Raw genomic sequence first — 22621 nt, forward strand, 5'->3', positions numbered from 1 at the left:
GGGAATGTTGTAAAAGTGGCACGGAGACTGTGTTTTTATTACAGATTAGTATTTACTACAGTTTTTTTAAACAGATAAATTGCCATGTAGCTCTCTGACAGAATTATCTATTGTGATGGCTCATTTCATTATGGTTGTTGTAGCGCTGTGCTGGAATTTATTTTCAAGGAAGTACTGTGTCTATTAATGGGTAAATCTACAGTAACGTCTTCAGCTAGTCAGCTTGAGAGCCTTTCCATCTAAACTGGTTATAGACTTAAGCCTAGTAGTGAATGTTTTATGAGCAATTGGATAAATCATATTCAAACAATCAAAGTTAGAGACTCAAAAGTTACATAGTGAACCTTTAAAATGTACTTAAAACAAACTGTATTAACCCACGAGAATAATATATGTCACTCAAACGTGTGAACCAAACGTGAGATTATAAAATGGACCTTAAACACAACAGACTGACCCACATTCAATGCATGAGAATGGAAAAACAGCAGATTTCCCTCAGCCTCGCGAACAAAGCTTTTCGCAGTGGATGAACTGCTGCTTTCCCATGATTCCTTTGTGCCAGTCCAGCCGAACGCATGCCTACCCACAACCCAGCCACCCGTGTGCCAAGATGTGCAGCGGTCAGTGGCTGTTCGGTCTCGGCCTGGGCACTAATCCTTACACTGAACTCATCCTGGCCTGCGGGAAAAGGCTCTAATTGGGGGATTTTCTCCATCATTAACCTTGATGAGCAGCCTTCCCACTCTCCGTTCCCATCCACACAATCGCTTCCTACCTTGATCACTGTAAAGTTCTGCCACAGTACTTTTTTTTACTGTGGTGGATAGCATTCACAACAGCAAAACAGATGGTTAGGAAGGTAAATTCCCACAAAGATTAATGCCGTCAGTTTAAGGTATACTAGTTACTGTATAAATGTAAAGTGCAAAGCAAGTGAGGTCCACATGTTCTGGACGAAACATCATGTGAAGCTGTACAACAGGAAAGAACATACGTTCACACCCCTTTTGCTCTTTTCCCAGCACATGTTTTTTGGGGGGCCCCAGATGGCCCCTGTAGTGTCCCATCTGTCCAAGAGCATTGCTCACACATAATGAATACAGCCGTGCACCAGGCATTTTGAACATGTGCCTGTACAGCAGCATCAGGAGGCAATTAAGGAACGGCGGACCCTGGGGCCAATGCCCCCTCCCGGGCCAGGCTGATTGACTGGAACCTCATCTTCCTAACAGGCTGGCTTGGCGCCACCGGTCAGGAGAAACAGAGACAGGAGGGGGCGATGAAATAGACAGTCTTTTCTATAGTTCAATCTCATGGACTTCTAAACAACTTTTCCAAGAATGGATGAATCAACAGCAAAGCTCTGAGAAACTAGATTTGTTTATTCTTAAGAACATTTCTGGACATTCATTGCGCCATTCAAATGTCCTTGTAAAAACATCTAGGAGACATTGGAAATTACATCATTCACACACACACATGCACTCATATTGATTAGCCATGATTGTCATTTTTTAGTCTAACTTTGGCTTTTCAAATGTTTAAACTGTGCAAGTTACCCAAACATCATAGATTTTCCCATGACAGAACTGTAAGAAACAACGAAAAACAACTGAATTATACAGTTTGATCAACTGTATATACTTCATCACATCTATAAACTCTTCATCCTTAATATATCCTTACACAACTAAACTTAAAACATTATTAGTAAGCATAATCGAATAATTCAATCATCCCGAAAGTTTAATATTCTTCCTCATGGGAGTCAATATCTTCTTATCCAGAACTTTATTAGTCCAACACAGCTACACAATTTATTGCTACAAAAACTCTGGCAACATGAACTGATTGAGTTTCCTTTGAAAAATAAGCAGCGAATTCCACTTGCGTGTTTGTGGGACATCAAAATCGTGGTCCTTTGAAGCAAGTCTGTTTTGAATGATAAATTATTCTCTTAGTAATCATGAAATGACCCTTAAAGCACATTGATGGTGTTTTATCTAAAATCATTTTGATTGGAGTCTTAGAGTGACAGTCTCTGATTGTCTGTCCCTCTAAAAAAGGGAAAACAAAGCTCAGACTTGGATCAGCTGGCCCAAACAAAAGAGGAGTCATGGTGGGTGACGGCAGATAGTTTCCCCTTCTGCTCTTCTGCACGTACAGAAGATGGGTCTGCCAATAAGCCTTTGCCTCTAATGAACACTGAGGCGTACAAATTTGTCCCCCAAACCAATAATTTCTGTCCCTTGTCCCCGCCTTTGTGATCAAAATTGGGGATTGCTCGAAATGAAACCAGCTGCCTGTATGAGGTCTTTTCCAACCACTGACCATATTTATCTTCAATGTCAACCCAAAACATCTGGACCAGTCCTTAAGGAGGAAGTGTGAATTTGCAGACAGAGGTCATGTGATGCTAAACACACCCTCTTATTCACATTTCAGTAACTCTGGTTTTAGAAACCATTTCAAAACCAATTAAACTTGTTAGGACAGGGAAAGACATAAAATATTGTGCCTTACAAATACATATTATGGAACAGAATTGCCAAGCAAAAATGTTCTTCATTCAGATTCAACACCTGCTGGTTTTCTTGGAAGTGTTTTTTTTTAACATCCAGTTGCAAAAAATAAATAAATGGCACAATTAATTTAGCGCCTACATTTCAGTGCCCCAACATTTTCTGAACTGGAGAATAAGATAACCATGGTTCTTGATTAGCCTTCAGTACCAGTTAGTAACCAAGAAACAAGAAAGCCCACAGTCAAAGAGAGTTGTACCCTGTTTTAGCACATGGGTTGCCAGGTTTTGTCCATGGACTGGATGTGTTCCTTAGCTTTCATCCTCAAAGCAGCGATGCTAGAACTGCGCTGATCTACGTCCTCCAGAGGGTATTTGTCGGTGAAGGGTGGAGGGCATTGGTATGGAGGTGGTGCCATCGGTTGCATGGTTTGGGCCATGGTTTGCGCCATGGTTTGTGGTGGGCTGAGGAAACCGTGACTTGGATAGCCCGCTTGCAATCCTTGTGTAGGACCCATGAACCCTGGGATGCTGTGCACTGGAGTGGCACTGGCTAGAGGAGATGTCAGCCAAGGGTCAAGAGGTAGCGTGTTGTTCATGGGCCCCATGGTGGGGTGCATAGGCGGGCGGTTAAAGGAGAGCATGGGGGAGTCATGGAGCTTCATGGTGCTGGCGTCTATTTTCTCCTGTCGTCTCCATTTGGCTCTGCGATTCTGGAACCAAACCTGAACAAACACAGATTCAAATAAATCAGTCTGTTATGGCAGTCCCATGTTCCACAAAAAACATCTGTGCAGTAGGACTATTTGTTTCCCAAAGTTACTTGGAATTAATCAAAGTTCGATTTAAGCCATGGATCATGTTTAGAAACACTACTGGAAAAGACCAGCTGAGATCTGCATGAATGTTGGTTAGTGTTGCTTTGCAGCTTGGTCTTTCCACTGAAGCTGCTTGACCTTAATGGTCCTTCAAGGATAAGCTGTTTTTTTGTTGTTGTTTCAAGTGATCAACTAATGATGCCTTGCTTGCTAGTTAAGAAGTTAAAGCAAGCTGGTCTGTGGTAGATATATTAGGTAAGGATAAACCAGAGCACCAGAATCTCATGCGGAAACAACGTACTCTAGAGACATCTCAACTCACCTGAACTCGAACTTCAGGAAGGTTGACTTTCATGGCTAGCTCCTCTCGGCTGTAAACATCAGGGTAGTGGGATTTCTCGAAGGCTCGCTCAAGCTCGTGGAGTTGGTAGGTTGTGAAAGTGGTTCGGTTGCGTCTGTGCTTTTTCTTGGGCTGCTCCTCGTCGGCCGAGTCCGGAGACTTGCTGTCACTCTCGATGGACTTCCGCAGGTCGCCCAACTCCCCATCACACTTGTTGGAGAATATATCAGCATCTAAAGCCACAGGTGACACAAGAACAAAAGTCATGAAGTAAGACTGCCCGTCTTAGACTCCCACATGGCATTCTGACAGAATTGCACTACGAACTTCACAGCAATGAAATTAAGTAGTGACAAGATGGCAAATATGATCTTAGTTATTTACGGATGGTGCCTACATGCAAATTCAATACTGATATGGTATTTCCAAAACCCAGTTCCTAATCCCATAATACTCCTAGCCAAAAGCTCTTGTAATGCACAGACTTGGACTAGAGCAGTTGTATTGTCACCGATGGTAGGCATGGCTTTCACTGAAGGTTTCCCATCCCGTAATCCTAGTAGAACAGATGTAGCCTGTTAATTCCCCTGATGGTTTCCCCATAGACCAGGCCGTAATCTACCTAAGGGCTTCATTTGATTCTACCCCATGTCCTCAACATAAGGTCACATTTCTAGGAAAATCTTTATCTTGGTGAACTGAAGAGCCACACTGGCAGTTGGAAAGCTAATTCAATTAATTCCAGTAAAAAGCTGGTCGTCAGGGCAGGTGAACTTGTCAACGGCATTTACTGCCTCACAAGATGTTGACGTACTGTCTAAGTTTGTGCTGGCAGAGCACATGCTGACTAAACAAGTGAACATTGGCAATAGCAGCAATGTTGCAGTGCACATGCGAGCCAAATAGTGCAAGCTGTGAACATTAAGTTGGCGATAGGAATCAGGTAGCTCAATTAGTAGTGCATAATGCTATGTTATGGAAGTTATGGAAATGACAATGTTTTTTTCACATGTTCAGTTCTGAAAATCTGCAGAAATGTGTTAAACAACGATAAATAGCACTAGACTCTTATTTGTTAGCTGCAAGCAGAATCAAATTTGCATATAAGTAGGGCTCAACCTGTGCAGAATACATGCCCTTTTGCCCTTTTTGGTGGCAGTTTTTTCTTCTTCTTCTTCTTCTTCTTCTTCTTCTTCTTCTATAAATCAATGCTATTGGTCACCCTTTACGTCTGTCTATCTGTTTTACAAATATTTAACCAATGAAAGGTATTAAAAAGAGCTTGTGACCAAATCTTGTTGGACCCTCAAACTGTCAGTAAACCTCTTAACTCCGCATCCTCTATCGCTGGTCAAAAACCCTGTAACTACATTTGAGTTTGACTGTTGTAAAATGTTAATAATATATTTGTAATGCAACATTTAATTGGTTTTTACCATCGGAAAATCATAAATAAGCACAGGTGTGCCCCGTGCTGTTTCGTACTGGAACTTACAAAATGTATGATTCGTCACCTAGGTCAAATGTATTAATAAGAAATTTGTTCTTTGTATTATGTATGTTTATATATTCATCAGGGCTCGACATTAATGCTTTTCCGCTTGTCCGGACAAGTGGATTTTTTACAAGTGAAAGAGAATTTTACTTGCCCGACGGACAAGAGCCTGATTAAAAAAAACAAAAAACGATCGAATCACCAAAATGCAAGAATGTTTGTGTATTAATGATTGATAGTGGATGATAATATGTAACGAACTGACGATAAAAAAGGTTGCTCTGTTGACACTCGTGTAGCCTCTCGAGGAGAAATTACAACACTTGAGCGTTTAAGCTGTTTTCCTGAATACCATCACGACTGAAAATGACACTGATTTCATATGACAGCTCCATAAACAATTAATTAACATTCACTAACATTCACTTAACGTCACTTACATTTTAGATGCAATATTGAGTGTTTTGAAAAAAACGTTCATTTGCAGAACCGTAACGCATCCGACAGCAACAAGTGTGTTACTGAAGGATTCAGTGTTTGAATGAACGACTCAATGGCTCACTCATTAAGACGGCCACCTTCTGCTGCCACCTACTGGTGGTTTAGTTTCATGTTTAAACATTTCTTTCCCACATTTCTTTTTTGTCTATTCAGAACTACAAATCTCTAAACATTATTTAACGCAGTTGTTATTTTTCAGTGTAAATTATTTAATTTGATTGGTAACAGCCCATAGTGTCTTATTTTAATTTAATGTATTGATCAAATTGAACAATATAAAACTAAACCTGAAGCATAGCCTATATTTAATAAGATTAGGGGGAAATAGCCAAAGTCACCAAACCCACCATATTATTTGCATAAAGTAATAGTATGACGTTTTTGCACATAATCGACTTTTTGCTAAAATCTCTCACTCTAATCCCTTTTTTTCCATCACATAGAAATTCGAAAAAGCTTTTTTTTCAATAAGAAAAGTGGAAATAAAGTGTCTAACGTGTGTTAGGGGTTGGTGAACAGACATGCAGCCCTTTTTTAATTTCAGCACATGCCCCTAAAAAGGTCTGTGCACAGTCCTGATGGCAAGTGAACAGATCATGTAAATAACCTCGCTTGACTAGTAGCTCAGAAGCTACAAATTTAATCCCAGATAAGATCGACTAGTGAACTGGACGGTGAAGAGTATCGTCATTGTGTCCTTGAATAGGACACTTAACCGCAGGTTTAAGCTTCCCGGGGTGACTGTCCTTGCAATCAGTGCACAGTAAGTTCACACTTTGAGTAAAGTGTATGCTAATGAACGTAGCCTTTCTGACTTGCCTGAATACACTTTAAATTTAGTTTCGCTAGAGTGGTTAACACTCCTCAAAACACTGATCACAAGAAAATAAAGCATGAAAACACAACTCACTTTGGCAACATCAGAAGGACAGGGCTTAATTATCAGGCAAGAACAAGCGTTCTGGGTTAGCGGAGCTAGCATCATTAACGGGTAATAGACTGAACTCACACAATGGTAGTGGGTCAATCCTGGTTCAAGGATCACCACACCGCCTGTCAGATTCAAGACAGCCCAATAAAACGCTCAGACTTGCCGGCAACTCGTGTCAATTGAGGACAGTCGATCTCAAAGGCTCAAACTTTTCAAAAAGATCTGGTCCCTTTCTGAATCATGATAGCAGACAAGTCAACTCTGGGTCATCTCTCATCACAGGACTAAGAAGCATGATGGATTATGAGCCCAATGGGGGAAAAAAAAATTGGCGCAGAATGGAAAAAAATGATTATGTCGGCATGCACAGTTTTGCAATCTTGTTTAAGATAGAAGAAGATTATGGGAGATTTCACAAGGGGATGAGACCCAGTGATGAGCCCCCTTCCCAAAAGATTTTCAGGTTTGAAAGGGCCTCGCTATATTTGGACTCAATTCAGTCTGGCATTTAACCACAGCCAGAAACATCACATAAACGCAAGAACTGTTATACATCGCAAGTTTCTCTCCTAAAAAAACAAAACAATTAGATGCAATGAACTCGTTAAGCAATCATTAAAAAAAAAATCTCAACCTCAAGATTCATCCAAGACCAAACGATCTAATCTAGAATCGTATTGCATGCCAAACAATCTTCTACCTTTATAGCACTAAGGAATTTTAGGTGACACATCGGAGGTGAAGTCTGCTCCACTATGAAGGAATAACTTCTAAGCCAAAGTGATATAGGGTGTCTATAGAGTGTCCATCTTTCTACAATCAATGGCGTTAATGGAAACTATGGATGGCATGGTGAAAAAAATGCATCTAGGGTTGTTTTTGTAAGTTACATGAAAGATGTGTCAGAGTTTCGTTTAGGTCTCTTAAGGTGACGCTTCATGCTAATGCCCTGGCACTTTGCCACCATCGCCTTGAAATCAACAGGAAGTCTCAGCATACGAACTTGGTTTCGTATTTAGTATACTGGATTTAGTAACAGTTTGTCTTAAAGGGTTAGTTTGCCCAAAAATTAAACTTCTGTCAATAATTACTTACCCTAATGTCGTTCGACACCCGTAAGACCTCCGTTCATCTTCAGAAGATATTTTATATTTAGTCCGAGAGTTTTCTTTTCCTCCATTTAATGCATGTATGGTACACTGTCCATGTCCAGAAAGGTAATAAAAACATCATCACAGTAGTCCATATGTGACATGAGTGGGTTGGTTAGCATCTCTTGAAGCATCGAAAATACATTTTGGTCCAAAAATAACAAAAACTAAGACTTTATTCAGCATTGTCTTCTCTTCCGGGTTTGTTTTCAATCCTCAAATAAAGATTCAAACGGTTATGAATCAGCAAATTGATTCATGATTTGAATCGCGTGTCAAACTGCTGAAATCACGTGACATTGGCGATCCGAATCATTGATGGATTCACTGACTCATAACCATTTGAATCTTTATTTGAGGATTGAACACAAACGCGGAAGAGAAGACAATGCTGAATAAAGTCGTAGTTTTTGTTATTTTTGGACCCAAATGTATTTTCGATGCTTCAAGAGATTCTAATTAACCCACGAATGTCTCATATGGACTACTGTGATGATGTTTTTATTCCCTTTCTGGAAAGGGACAGTAAACCGTACATACATTCAATGGAGAAACCGAAAACTCTCGGCCTAAATATTAAATATCTTAAACTAAAACTTAAACGGGTGTGGAACGACATTAGGGTAAGTAATTATTGACAGAAGTTTTTGGGTGAACTAACCCTTTAATATCATAACCATCAAAGGATGCAAGTTGGTGTAATATTGCACTTGATTTGATGCAATAAACACCATATTTAGCTCAACAACACTCTAGTTTTATCCATGAAGGACTCACCGTGAAACGTAGGTTGCTCCGAGCCGTCCCTGAGGGGTGGCAGGTGCCCATAGGGATGTCCCTGTTGGTCCTGCTTCCCTGGATCCCCAAGACCATCTCCTCCAACTTTGTGTGCTACAGCATTGGCTCCAGGGTTGAGCAAAGGATCCTGGTCCTTGTTGAAGCCCAGGATGACATCTATGCTGTGGACACGGGTCCCCACGCCCCCTGCTTTGACCATCTCGTGGAAGTTACTGGGCGAAAGACAGCCGTCGTCCACCATGTTCATGGTGTCCAGTGACAAATGCATTCGACTGCTGGGATGAGGATGTCTAACTGATAAAATCACTTGATCTGATGGAGGAATCCAAATACGGACTGGTTTTACCTGGTTGGACACATCAAAGAAAGACTACAATCAACAAGTGCAGTAAATAAGACATTTCAGGTTAATTTCTTCATTGATATCAGTACAGTGCAAAAAAAAATTTTTACTTAGTATTTGTGTCTTGTTTCTAGTCCAAACATCTAAAAATTCCTAAAACAAGAAGTATTTACAAGACAAGCAAAAGTAATTGTCTTGTTTTGGGGGAAAAACACTCAAAATGAAGAGAGTTTTTGCTTAAAATAAGATAAATAATCTGCCAATGGGGTGAGAAAAATAATCTTAAAACAAGATTATTTTGCTTACCCCACTGGGAGTTTATTTTGCTTATTTTAACTTGTCTAGTAAATGTTACTTAATATAAGAATATTTTGAAATTTTGGCTAGAAACAAGACAAAAATACTACCGGTAAGTAAGAAAAGCAGTTTTTGCAGTGTGTGATGCCAATGAATATGTATATAGTCAGCAAAGAAAAAAGAAACGTCCCCTCACTTTCAACTGCTTTTTTTCTTACCGTGTAAATATTTGTATGAGTAACATAAAAATAAATATTACCATAGTATAAATTTATCATCGCAATACACTGTAGGCTCGTGTCTGCTTTCACAGAATGGCATATGACAAACATTGGATTATAAATGTTAATGTGACAATCTTACAAGTGCTAAATTAATAACTTCTTCCCAATAAACCAAAACACAAATTAAATACCAATCTATCTAAACATCTAAACCACCAAAATTAAGTTTCTATAGAAATACTACGTTTTTAAAATGTATTATTTCCAATTGAAATTAAATATAATGTATACACATTTGGGTATCAGAGCTTATACCTTTAAAAGTGTCCTACATGTATATAAACGATATCAAAACCCAAAATGTCATATAATTCAAGGCAAAACATTAATATTTTTTTAGGACAGAGTGACCAAAGTACGGGACATACCTCTGACGCGAGATGCTCGCTGCGCTCTCCGTCTCCGGTCTGACCCGCATCCACCTGTTTCTGCTGCAACGGGTCACATTCGGGCGATGAGCACGCCTCCTTCTGCTACTGTACGTCCCAAACGACTTCAATCCCTCTCACTTTAAACATGAAAACATATATGAATGCACGAGTTCTCCAGTGGATTCCGCTGGACAGAGAGCTGGTGTGTGTGTGTGTGTGTCTGTCCGCAAGGGAAATAATAGCAAGGGATTACAGGAGCTCATTAATTGGGACTCTTCCCCCTTAAGAATGATTGACAGACGGTTTCTGCTCAAGTAATTGCTCTAAATGGAGCTTGAATTCACCCCACAGGAGGAGGGCGACTCTAATGAAGCCATTTCTCCTTCCTTTACAAAATTCAATTGTTTTAGAGACAAAAGGATGAACTGAAAGTTTTCACTGATGCCAGTAGTTTTAAAGTAAATGATTGTGCATTGGAAGGCTTTTATTAAGGCAGATTTTTTTTCGTATACATGCGCTTAAGATATTTCTCTCAACTTATGTTTAAATTATACGGTTAAGTTACATTATCAAATTTGAATTATTATAAAATACTACATTTCGATTATTACGTCAGACACAGACCGTTGGCACATAGATCACGTCTTGGATCGTTGTGTAAACCACACACTTCACAGCAGGTATTACAGTAAATACTCGATACTATCGCGTAAAGAATAATTAGCCAAGTAATTAAAGCAAACAGACTCATTTAACAACTCATTAAAGAGTTAACCCAGGCAAACTCATGAGCGATCGGTGCTTATTAAGAGATATGACCTCGGAACAAGATTAACTCGCTCGCGTTCAAATGAGTCCATGCAAATGATCTTGTTGCTTCCACCAATGCAACTTCAATAAATTAAGACAACACTAACATGCCGTTTGCAACATAAACAGCCCAAACAATCGTTTCAATTAAATATAGGCCTTCTATAGAAACATTGATCTGACAATATGAAACTTTATTAAGCTTCAATGGTTTTTAGACACTAAAAATATAATTTCGTATGTTGGACTATGACCTAATGGAGGCTGATCAACAACACCTCCAAAGAGGCTAAAGACTGAAGATTTGCTCTGACCTCAATGAAGTTTTAAGATGCTTTGAAGAAGCCCAATCCCTGCATTTGTTTTGGGTCAATGTTAGTGTATCTCATACAGTGCAGAACCAGGATGAGCCATGGGATAATGGATAAATGGACTGCAAATACCTCTCGGATCTCATTGAAATCCATCAAACAGCCAGCGCACATGGCCAATACCGGCCAAGACGAATGCAAGACCTCAAGCTAGACTGAAGATTGACTTTAACCATATGTTTACGTTCATGTTGCCAGATAGATGTCCAAGTCTCCTGAGAGAGAGTCAATCCTCAAAGGACAATTTAGTGATCAGAGCTGGTGAAAGGTTGGAGATAGAAAATACCTGGAAAGCTTGGAGTTTTTAAAGCTGCCTGGCCTCTAAGTTTCACCGTAAACACCAGACAGCTGCTTCTCACGTGCACAAGATCCCAGAGTTCCTAGAAGTGAATGAGAATCTGTCCATCCATACATCCTCCAATCCTCCTACTTATTATATTTGACGTCAGAGGCAAGGTGTCCGATTTGAATAGCTTCTACTAATTAAAATCAAATTGCGTTAAAATACTGTAGAGTTTGATTAAGCAACATGCAAAAAATACTAAGGAGTGTTGGGTTTTGCACTATATTGTCAAGTTTTGGGACTCCTGCCTTTACATGCACATGAACTTTAATGACATCCCATTCCTAATCCTTAGGATTTAATGTGAAGTTAGTTAGTCCCCCCTTTTGCAACTATAACAGCGTCAACTCTTCTGGGGATGCTTTCCACAAGGTTTAGGAGTTTATCAGAATTTGTCCAAAATGTCTTGGTATGCTGAAGAGTTTCCTTTCACTGAAACTAAGGGGCCAAGCCCAACCCATAAAAAACAACCCACACCCCAAACATTACTCTTGACACAATGTAGTCAGGCAAGTCCCGTTCTTCTGGCAACCACCAAACCCAGACTCGTCCATGGGAGTGCCAGACAAAAACGTGTGATTGGTCACTCCAGAGAAAATGTCTCACTGCTCTACAGTCCAGTGGCGGCTGCTTTACTCCACTGCATCCCACACTTTGCACTTGATGATGTAAGGCTTGGATGAGCTGCTCGGCCATGGAAAACGCTGTTCTTGAGCTCTTCTTGAGCTCATCTAAAGGACACAGAAGTTTGGAGGTCTGAAGCTGTTGACTTTGGCAGAAAGTTGGCGACTTCTGCGCACTGTGACCCTCAGCATGTGCTGACCCCGCTCTGGGATTTTACATGGCTTACCACTTCATGGCTGAGTTGCTGTTGTTCCCAATCGCTTCAACTATGTTATAATACCACTAACTGTTGACCGTGAAATATTTAGTAGTGAGGATTTCAGGAATGGACTTATTGCACAGGTGGAAACCTATCACGGCCCCACGCTTGAGTTCACTGAGCTCCTGAGAGCGACACATTCTTTCACTAATGTGTGTAGAAGCGTCAGCAGGCCTAGTGCTTGATTTATACACCTGTGACCATGGAAGTGATTGTACACTTAAATTCAATGATTGGGACGGTGGTCCAATACTTTTAGCAAAATAGTGTATCTTATGCCCGGTATACACTGTGATTTTGGGCTAACCCAGATGATAAATGACCACAATTGGTCATTTATCATCTGGGTTAGCCCAAAATCATAGTGTATACCGGGCATAAGATACACTATTTTGCTAAAAGTATTGGATTTCTGTGGTCATTGCTTCTAAACAGTGGTCCTACATTATGCATTGAGAGAGGTTCAGAGACGGACGTTGTCATGGTCTTGCGAACAAAGAAATTTCATCAGAAATGTACCATGACCATCACACAGTGTGTTTGCTTCGATGACCTGACTAGCCAAAAATATTGCAACATGAAATGGCGTATTTATCATCTCAACATGGCGCTAAAACTTAAAACTACTTCCCTCAAGCTCCATTTCCACAATTGAAATACCAAGTTGGCTATTTTTCCCTAGCCACAACCGCATCCATATTCATCTCTTTCACTTTCTCCTCTTTTTTTCAGCAAACATGAAAACCACAAAGTGTGATACATCTTGCTCTATCTGTTTGCCACTAGCGCATGCTGATGATGTTTTATTCTTCTTTACTAACTTGTGTCGTAGCCTATGGTTCAATGTGTGTCATCATCGTACAGTCTAACAATCATGTCGTACCCAAGTTTACCAGATCAATGTCATACAGTGTGATTTGTAATGATCTAATAGGATTGCCGAAATCTAAAATTGCATTAGTCCTGAAGCAAAACCAGTTGAGAACCACTGATCTACACAGGTTTGGTCATAGACTCATCTTGGGAGAGAGGTGACTTCTTGTCAATGATTCGAGTTCTCGGTTTGATGTTTGATGGGATTGGGCAAGAGACGGTGCAATTATTCGATCACGCTGATGTATTTCCTGAAGCTCTGCGCTTGTTTCCTCATTACGCTAATTGAGTACAAATTGGCTCAGAAGGTGCAGCGCAGCTATCAAGAGGATTAGGTTTATCAGATGACAACGTAAAGCCCTCTGATCCTATTAGACACAAAGCAGCTAACACAGAGGAGCTGTGTCAGCTCACTGGGGGGAAGCAAGGAGAAAGACGAGAGGCAGAAAGTTGGCTGTTGTACACAACATTTTATGTAATGAAAGCATTTATCACCAGTAATTACGAGTAAAATGGATTTGTTGAAATCCTAAAGATCTTTCCAATATAAGACCTCATGCTTGATGAGTGCAGTTTTTCGGGTGGTTTTTATTTATCCAAAAGACCTTTGGTTTAAATCCCAGCCTTTAGCACAATTTGCTATTGCTAATTTGTATGATTGGACTATCCAGACGTGCACAAGCAAACAACAAGATTCATTGTGATATTAAATGTGACTTTAATTTGATGCGATCACAAGCTGTAGATGCTAGCCTCAACACGCTAGCTAACAGACATGGGCTAAAAAACTCCAGTTTATTTTTAATAGACATTAGATGTGCATACCAGACCCATAAATGAGATTCACTGAGTTGAATGTGAATACTAATGGACAGTTAGCGATATAGCATTGGACTTACACCTAGTTTTTTGGTTATTGATGCCACAGCTGAAATGCTCTATTAGCAACTTTTAGTGTTTTTCTAGTGACATTGGACTCACCAAGATGAAGCGTGTGGTGTTTAGCTAGTCATCCGATCTCAATATGCCTGCTTTCCATTAGGGGAGAAAGATGAGAGGCTGCCGTGCACATTTTGTGAAATGAAAGCTAATGCTAATGGACATAAAGCAAATGCTACATGCTAATATAAAATGCTAATGATAGTTAACAAATCTAACAGTCACCTTTGACTTACACTGACAGCTAGCAGCCAGCAGGAGCAATGCTAATGGTCAGTTAACAATATGCTAATGGCGAGTTAGCATAATAACAGTTGCCTTGGACTGATAGGCTACCTTGCGGCCTGGAATGTTTTTGTTACTGAAGTTACTGCAGAAATGCATTATTAGCACGATTAGTATATTTTTAATGATGTGGGAGTCCAGGATGAAGTGTGTGGTGTTTAGCTAGTCATGTGATCTCAGGTGTCTGCTCTCCATTAGGCTAGAAAGATGAGAGGCAGAAAGTTGGCTGTTGTACACATTATTTTGTGTAATGAAAGCAAATGCTAATAGACAATAAGCGACGTGCAAATGGTAAACACTAATCACAGTTAGAGATATAACAGTCGCCTTGGACTTACACTGACACCTAATGTTGAAAGCAAATGCTACATGCTAAAAAATGCTAATAGTCAACAATATAACAGTCGCCTTGGACTTACACTGACACCTAATGTTGAAAGCAAATGCTACATGCTAAAAAAATGCTAATAGTTAGCAACATAACAGTCGCTTTGGACTTACACTGACACCTAATGTTGAAAGCAAATGCTACATGCTAAAAAATGCTAATAGTTAGCAATATAACAGTCGCCTTGGACTTACACTGACACCTAACGGTGAAAGTAAATAATATATGCTATAGAAAAATGGCAGAGGCGGACAGTAGTAGAGTATTTTATTTATCAAGTATATTATGTACTTTATCAGTGTTGTTCTTTGGAAAACTTTTACTTCAGAACATTTCAAAACATAATATTGTACTTTTTTTGTTTCATATTGAATATCATTTAATACTTAATTACATTAAAAATGTAGTGCTGTATACTTTTACTCAAGTAAAAGTAATTAATATTTTACTTGAGTACAAGTAAGAAAGTACTATATGTTTAATGTTATTAAGAGTTAAAGGTAAAAAACAACTTTTATTTATGAAATGTAGTGCAGTAAAAACCATGACATTATATATTATGCTTCGGACTGTAGTGAAGTAAAAGTTTTCCAAAGAAAAACACTGATAAAGTATTTACTTGAAAAATGTACTTTGAATAGAAAGTAAAAATACTCCACTACTGTCCGCCTCTGGAAATGTTAATGGAGAGAAAATGATATAGCCGTTGCTTTGGACTTACACTGACACCTAAATACCTGGAGTGTTTTGGTAACTGAAGCCACTGCGGAAATGCACTATTAGCCATTATTAGCATGATTAGCAAGGGGTTTTCAGCTAGTGATCAGGGTGTGAATTTTACTTTTTTGCTCAGTAGCCACAGTGGCTGGTGGATGCCCAATTTTACCAGCCACTTATATTTTTTACCATCCACTTTTTCCAGAATTGAAATTTATAAAAGAAAGTAGCCTGGATGCCAGTCGAACTTAGCCCCGCCCACAAAATCTTTAGGTCGGGCAGTTCGGTCTGGCCTCGATCCATAGAGGAGTATTTATCCCCGAACTAGACATGTGCCGATTTTCGATAATGCGATTTATCACGATAATGAATATGCACAATATTGTTATCGTGGGCACTTTAAAATATCGTAAATAATAATTTATTAACAATTTATATTTTTTTTATAATGCATTCAAGAATACTTTGCCCATCAACCGTATAAATGCTCAACATCGCTGTATTCTGCGTCAAACGCGCTCAGATATAAACAAGCCCAACGTGCGTTTTGCACATGACTGAACCGGTGAAGGAGACGCGCTGCTGAAGTGCCGCTCAGCGACAGCAGAGGGCGCTGATGAACTGCAGAATGCAGCTGTTACCCTGGGAACCAGCAAACAAACAAAAACCGTGTGTAGTAAACATCCATTCGTTTTTGTAATCTCAATGTTGTTCATCAAAGCACCAAATACTTAATAGGCTATTTATTTTCAAACTTAAACATTTTTATGTTTTAATCTGGACTACAACATGCCCTAATAATTAGAACGTTCTGTTATTGTTCAGTAAAACTTTGAGACATACGACTTCATTAGTTAACATGTTAATTCATTATTCACCAAACTGACAATGAAAAATACTTATAAAGAATGAATTATTCTATGTTAATTTCTTAGTTACTGTTTAATAACATTAAAATCAAAATCAAAATAACTTTGTTAATGGACATAAGATAAAACTAACAATGATCAGTATTTCTTAACTAACATTAACAAAAACATTATACTTTCTGTACCAAATGTAGCTATTGCTCAATCTTAGTTAATGCATTAAATAATGAGACCTTATTGTAATTTGTAAGCCTACCTGTTGTTCTTTATAGCCTTTTTTTTTTTTTTGCAATTTAATCTGTTTGAAAATTGTACTTTTACAGCTCTGAAAAATATCAAGAGACCACTTAACATTGCTATCTCAATGAGGGGTCTCTTAATTTTTTTCCAGAGCTGTATATATTTTTGGTGCATTATTGTATTTAAACATTCAGTTATTTTTGTTCTTAAAAAAATAGTTCTTAAAGCTGTTATGCTATGGCAACTTTTTTTTTTTTTTGCAACTTATTTCATTATCGTGATAATATCGTATAGCGTGATAAAACTTCATCAATTAATCGCAACATGAAAAATTGATATCGGCACATGCCAGAAACTGAAATCATCAGGGCGGGCTTTAGACGATGACGGACAGATGATAAACAGTAACGTAATCATCACGTCATCAAAGGGGCTTGGGTTATATTTGTTTGAATCCTAAACGGAGAGCTCTGCATCACCTTCACAATTTCTCTCAGAAATGATGATCATGTTGGGTAAGTACTCTGTGTATCATTACATTCTTTTATTTTTTTACAACACCGGCTAAGATCGTTTATTCCAGCGCGTGTGCAGACAGGGTTGCCAAGTTTTTACAACAAAACCCGCCAACTACAAGCCCTAAACAATCGCTTCTCTGGGGGTTCTCTGGGGGGAAAAAATGGTGTTCTGGGGGTAAAATGTGTGTTATTTTGGCACGTTTGCCCTGCTAAAATTCGCACTCATGGGTCTATATATCCCATAATAGTCGATTCAACCCGTGGACATAGAAAAGAACCCGCGGAAAAAAACGCGGACTTGGCAACACAGTGCAGTTGAACTCTGTTGACATTTGACAATGCGTCGCTTCGCTGCTCTGATTGGTTGTATCTATCCAATTGATGTCTTTCCTGGTTCGGTTGAAACACGCCGCATAATTACAGCCCAATGGAGCATCAGACTCATATTCTTTGAGTATGCCCACTTTAGGCTAAAAAGAAAGTGCATTAGCATCGAATGGGGTGAATTCGGGTTGGTTGGGACACTTTTCCCCAGTCATTTCAATAGTAGAAACTAGAAATTAGTTACTCGACAAAGGAGCATTATTGTTACCAGCAACATCATTCTTTGACAAAAGCTGTCCAATCCGTTACAATGAATGTTTTAAGTAGTAAACAGTGAAAATATGTTTTACAATTCACCTGCCACTGTGGCTGGTACACACGGCAAAGTCACCCGCCACTTTGAAAAAGTACCCGCCATTGGCTGGTGGCGTGTGCTAATTTCCCACCCTGGTGGTGATCTCAAGATGTCTACTTCCCATTAGGCGACCCACTCACTGTACAATATAATGGCTTTGAACATCCTTTTAAAATGTGCAATGCAATACATTTCATGAAACTTTGAATTGGAATTGATTTGAATCAGGAGCCGCACAGAAACCCCAAATGAACCCCTCCAGTTCAGAATGACTGACATGCGTTTATCCCTCAGTGATGTCCTCCTCAAGTCCCCGTTCTCCTGACATCTTTCAGTAATCTGTAGATTAGCACATAAGACCCCTCTGTCGACCCAGCGAATGCACGACTGTGTGCAGTTCACCTGTACAGCGATTAACCAAACCACCATATGGAGGCTTGAATTCGCCATCGTTTCCATCAGATTCTCACATGAAAACTGAATTTACATTTGGTAAATTGCTTCTAAAAACATGCATGATGATCACGAGGTGAGACGAGACCCCCTGTAGGGGAGAGACTTCAAATGCATGGCAGTTTAATTAAATAACTTAACTCTTTAACCTGTCGCCCATTGAAACCAACGCAATTACTAGCGGCCAGTTGCATAATGTGTAGTCAATGCGTCACATATAAATTGCTGAACTAATTATTGCCTATGTTGTTTTGTAATTAGTGGCTCTTGCCAAGTCCAGAGCTAATGTGATTTAACCAAGTGCAACATGTTCCTGGGTCAACATCTTTTTTTGATCCTGAAATGACATTCCAACCAACCAATCAGATTTAAGGGTCAAGTTTACCGTTTATGTCAAGCTTAGGCTTAGGAGGTTCTACATTATTTCTCTCTGATTGCAGGGATAAATTTAGGTTAGGGTTAGGTTTAGATGGCAGGAATGTTGTTCCAGGATCAACAAAATACGATGATTTTAACTGTGACGAATCTGACGATGATTGACAGGGCAGTTAAACGGTGACGCTCGTAACTAAGCCACAGAGTCCATTAAAGATGGCGAAGTTGCTTGCATACTTTTCTGCTACACACTCAAAAGTATATACTTTTTCTTCACAAAAACTATACATACTTTTAGGACGTAGAGTATAAGTGGGCGAATTGGGACGCAGCACATGATTAGCTGGTTCAGGTGTGTTTGATTCAGGTTAGAGCTAAAATCTGCAGGGTGGCAGGCCTTGGTTTAGATGATGGCATGGAAAAGCTCAGCTCAGCCTCACAATAAAGTTTAATGTTTAGTTATTTTGAACATTAAAGAACGTATTTGTAAAATATTTAGCAGGTCCTCGCCCCAAGCACATGCTCTACACTTCACCACAATGGTAAACCCACCCCAAAAAACCCACTAACAAAACAGAAACTTATAAATACCAACAAAACAGATTATTAAACATTAAAAACTCTCTAAATTTTCTCATATTTAAGAAAATGCATAAAATAGCACTTTATTTAAGCATTTAACTCTCCGAATTCAGCCCATTTTCAAAGCATGATGGGAAATGAAAGTCCTGTTTGTTTGGATTACTTGAATGAAACATGTTATTTCAAATGAAAACATCAAGTTGTGTCAAAGAGTGACCGTTTTAAGTTAATTTAACATGAGGCAATTACATCTTATTCACCCTATCGTAACGATTTCGGCGATACGGGCTTTGAAAGTATCGTATCGTATTGTATCGTAAAAAGCACATGAATGATTCCTCAAATCTGCATAGTAACATGCTAAAAAAAGTTTTACGTTAATTTAACATGAGGCAATTACATCTGAACCAGAAACCTGATATAATGGCGTTAAATCAAGATGAATTGCACAAATAAAGTGAACAGCATAATAAAATAATTTTTTGTGTGCATTTTACTCATTTTTATGGAGCCCCGCACATCACATGCAAGAAAAAAAAGCTAAATCGTGCGCACGATTTACTAATTCGTTCCCTCGACTCATAAATAATGTGCATGATTTAGCAAATCAAGGAAACTAATCAGTAAAACTCACGCACTATATTAATTGAGGGAAGGAAATAGTAAATCGTGCGCAAAACTAGTTCTTTACTGCATGTCATGTGCGGAGCTCCGTATAATTTTAATAATTTAATAAATGTAATAATTTAATAGTTCAGTTAGGGGTAGAGTGAATTCAGACTGATTTTCCATTGAGATGACTGGGGAAAATTGTCCCATTCAACCTGAAATCACCCTATCGTAACGATTTCGGCGATACGGGCCATGAAAGTATCGTATCGTAACGTAAACAAAAAATAAAATGGTATCAGCCATTCCTACTAAGCACTAACTCATCCACACATGAATGATTCCTCAAATCTGCATACAACCCCAAATCAGAAAAAGTTGGGACAGTATGGAATGTGCAAATAAATAAAAAAAAAGAAGTAATTTCTAAAATTACTTTGACTTGTATTTCATTGCAGAGAATATGAACACAAAATATTTCATGTTTTGTCTGGTCAACTTCATGTCATTTGTAAATATGCATCCTTTCCTGTCATTCAGACCTGCAACACATTTAAAAAAAAGTTGGGACAGTAAAGCATTTACCACTTTGTAATGTTCCCTAAAGACGTTTAGGGACTGAAGACACCAAGTGATGAAGTGTTTCAGGTGTAATTTTGTCCCATTCTTCCTGCAAACAAGTCTTAAGGTGGGCAACAGTACGGGGTCTTCGTTGTCGCATTTTGCGCTTCAAAATGCGCCACACATTCTCTATTGGAGACAGGTCGGGACTGCAGGCAGGCCAGTCAAGTACCCGTACCCTCTTCCTCCGCAGCCAGGACTTTGTAATGTGTGCAGAATGTGGCTTTGTATTGTCTTGTTGAAATATGCATGGACGTCCCTGGAAAAGATATCTTCTTGAAGGCAGCATATTATGCTCCAAAATCTCTATGTACTTTTCAGCATTAATGGTGCCTTCACAGAAGCGCAAGTTACCTTTGCCAAGGGCACTGACACAACCCCATACCATGACAGACCCTGGCTTTTGGACTTGTTGCTGGTAACAGTCTGGATGATCCTTTTCTTCTTTGGTAAAAAAAATACCTGAAATACTGATTCATCTGACCACAGTACACATTTCCACTGTGTGATGGTCCATCCCAGATGCCTCCGAGCCCAGAGAAGTCGACGGCGCTTCTGGACACTGTTAACATAAGGCTTCCTTTTGGCACAGTACAGTTTTAACTGGCATTTGTGGATGTAACTACGTATTGTGGTACTTGACAAAGGTTTGCCAAAGTAGTCCTGAGCCCATGTGGTGATATCGCTTCTAGATGAATGACGATTCTTGATGCAGTGCCGCCTGAGGGATCGGAGATCACGGTTGTTCAGCTTAGGCTTGCGGCCTTGTCCTTTACGCACTGAAATTCCTCCAGATTCCTTGAATCTTGTAATTATGTTATGCACTGTTGAATGTGAAATATCCAAATCTCTTCCTATCTTTCTTTGAGGAACATTGTTTTTAAACATTTCAATAATTTTCTCACGTATTTGTTGGCAAACTGGCGATCCTCGGCCCATCTTTGCTCCTAAAGGATTAGATCTTTCTTGGATGCTGCTTTTGTACCAAATCATAATTTCAATCACCTGTTGACATCACCTGTTTCAAATCACATCATTATTTAACCCTTTTACCTCATAACTAGCCCTAAATTGCTCCTGTCCCAACTTTTTTTTAAATGTGTTGCAGGTCTGAATGACAGGAAAGGATGCATATTTACAAATGACATGAAGTTGACCAGACAAAACATGAAATATTTTGTGTTCATATTGTCTGCAATGAAATACAAGTCAAAGTAAATTTAGAAATCACTACTTGCGTTTTTCAAACTGTCCCAACTTTTTCTTATTTGGGGTTGTAGTAACATACTAAAAAAAACTTAAAAGACTGTATAGCAACAGGCTAAAAATAAAATACCTTAGAAATAGCATAGCAACCACGTAGTGACAAGCAAAAAAGTCACTAATAAACGAAAAAACCTTTACATGGGTAAATATCACAATCTTGTCTTTGTTGGTAACACACTGTTGATTATTAATGGCTTTTCCGCCGTGTTTCTTGTCCTTAACGTGTGTTTTTGTCCTCGATTCCCCCTGCAGGATCAAAGGACAGTCTATCTAGAGCCTCTTCACAGCCCAGGAAGAACAAGGTTAAACTTTCCTCCTTAACACTTAATCTGATACTCTTAGCATTGTTAAAGCCGATAGTCCTCGAGACTGACGCACTTAATCGGCTGATTTGATGCCTCACCTGTCAGTCAAAACGATCTTCTCCGCCCCCTTTATTCTCCAAGGGTCCGCAGGCTCCTCCCACTCTGACATCACTGGGCAAATCTTTCCATGACTGCGAGAGAGAGAGAGAGAGAGAGAGAGAGAGAGAGAGAGAGAGAGAGAGAGAGAGAGAGAGAGAGAGAGAGAGAGAGAGAGAGAGAGAGAGAGAGAGAGAGAGAGAGAGAGAGAGAGAGAGAGAGAGAGAGAGAGAGAGATTAAAGAGGCCGCACGTATAGAATTGAGGTGGAGCACACACACTGGCCGGAGCAGTGGGCAGCAGTTTTTTTGGGGAAAACAGGCGTATGGTATTGTTAAAGAGCAATTTTTGATACAATCCATACAATAATATCTCATAGAGATCACTATCAAGCCCAATAAAGGACAAAATAATTATTAAAGTATCATAAGAGACCCAAATAGAAGTCATCGTTCACTGAAAAAACATTTGTGGCAAACACACACACACACACATGCACACACACACTCTACACACACACACACACATTTGCACATGCACTCACACA

The 22621-nt window shown here is 39.3% G+C and overlaps 1 protein-coding gene across 1 annotated transcript; it reads right to left on the bottom strand.

The window, feature by feature from the left end:
* Window positions 1–2686: 2686 nt before the first annotated feature.
* Window positions 2687–22475, bottom strand: rx1 (retinal homeobox gene 1). Its single transcript, XM_067414708.1, has 5 exons — window positions 22078–22475; window positions 9851–9990; window positions 8538–8904; window positions 3665–3915; window positions 2687–3249 (listed from the first exon to the last, which is right to left on the bottom strand). The coding sequence occupies exons 3-5, from the start codon at window positions 8824–8826 to the stop codon at window positions 2791–2793; spliced, it is 999 nt and encodes a 332-aa protein (XP_067270809.1). The 5' UTR covers window positions 8827–8904; window positions 9851–9990; window positions 22078–22475; the 3' UTR covers window positions 2687–2790.
* Between the last annotated feature and the right edge of the window lie 146 nt (window positions 22476–22621).

This window comes from Pseudorasbora parva, chromosome 14 (genome assembly GCF_024679245.1).
Source record: "Pseudorasbora parva isolate DD20220531a chromosome 14, ASM2467924v1, whole genome shotgun sequence".
In the NCBI taxonomy this organism is placed as follows: Eukaryota; Metazoa; Chordata; class Actinopteri; order Cypriniformes; family Gobionidae; genus Pseudorasbora; species Pseudorasbora parva.

Coding starts and splice junctions, on each gene's coding strand:
- rx1 (XM_067414708.1), bottom strand. CDS start 8,826: ATGCATTTGTCACTGGACACCATGAACATGGTGGACGACGGCTGTCTT. Junction 3,916..8,537: donor GGAGCAACCTACGTTTCACG/GTGAGTCCTTCA, acceptor CTGTGGCTTTAG/ATGCTGATATATTCTCCAAC. Junction 3,250..3,664: donor TTCCTGAAGTTCGAGTTCAG/GTGAGTTGAGAT, acceptor GTGTTTGTTCAG/GTTTGGTTCCAGAATCGCAG.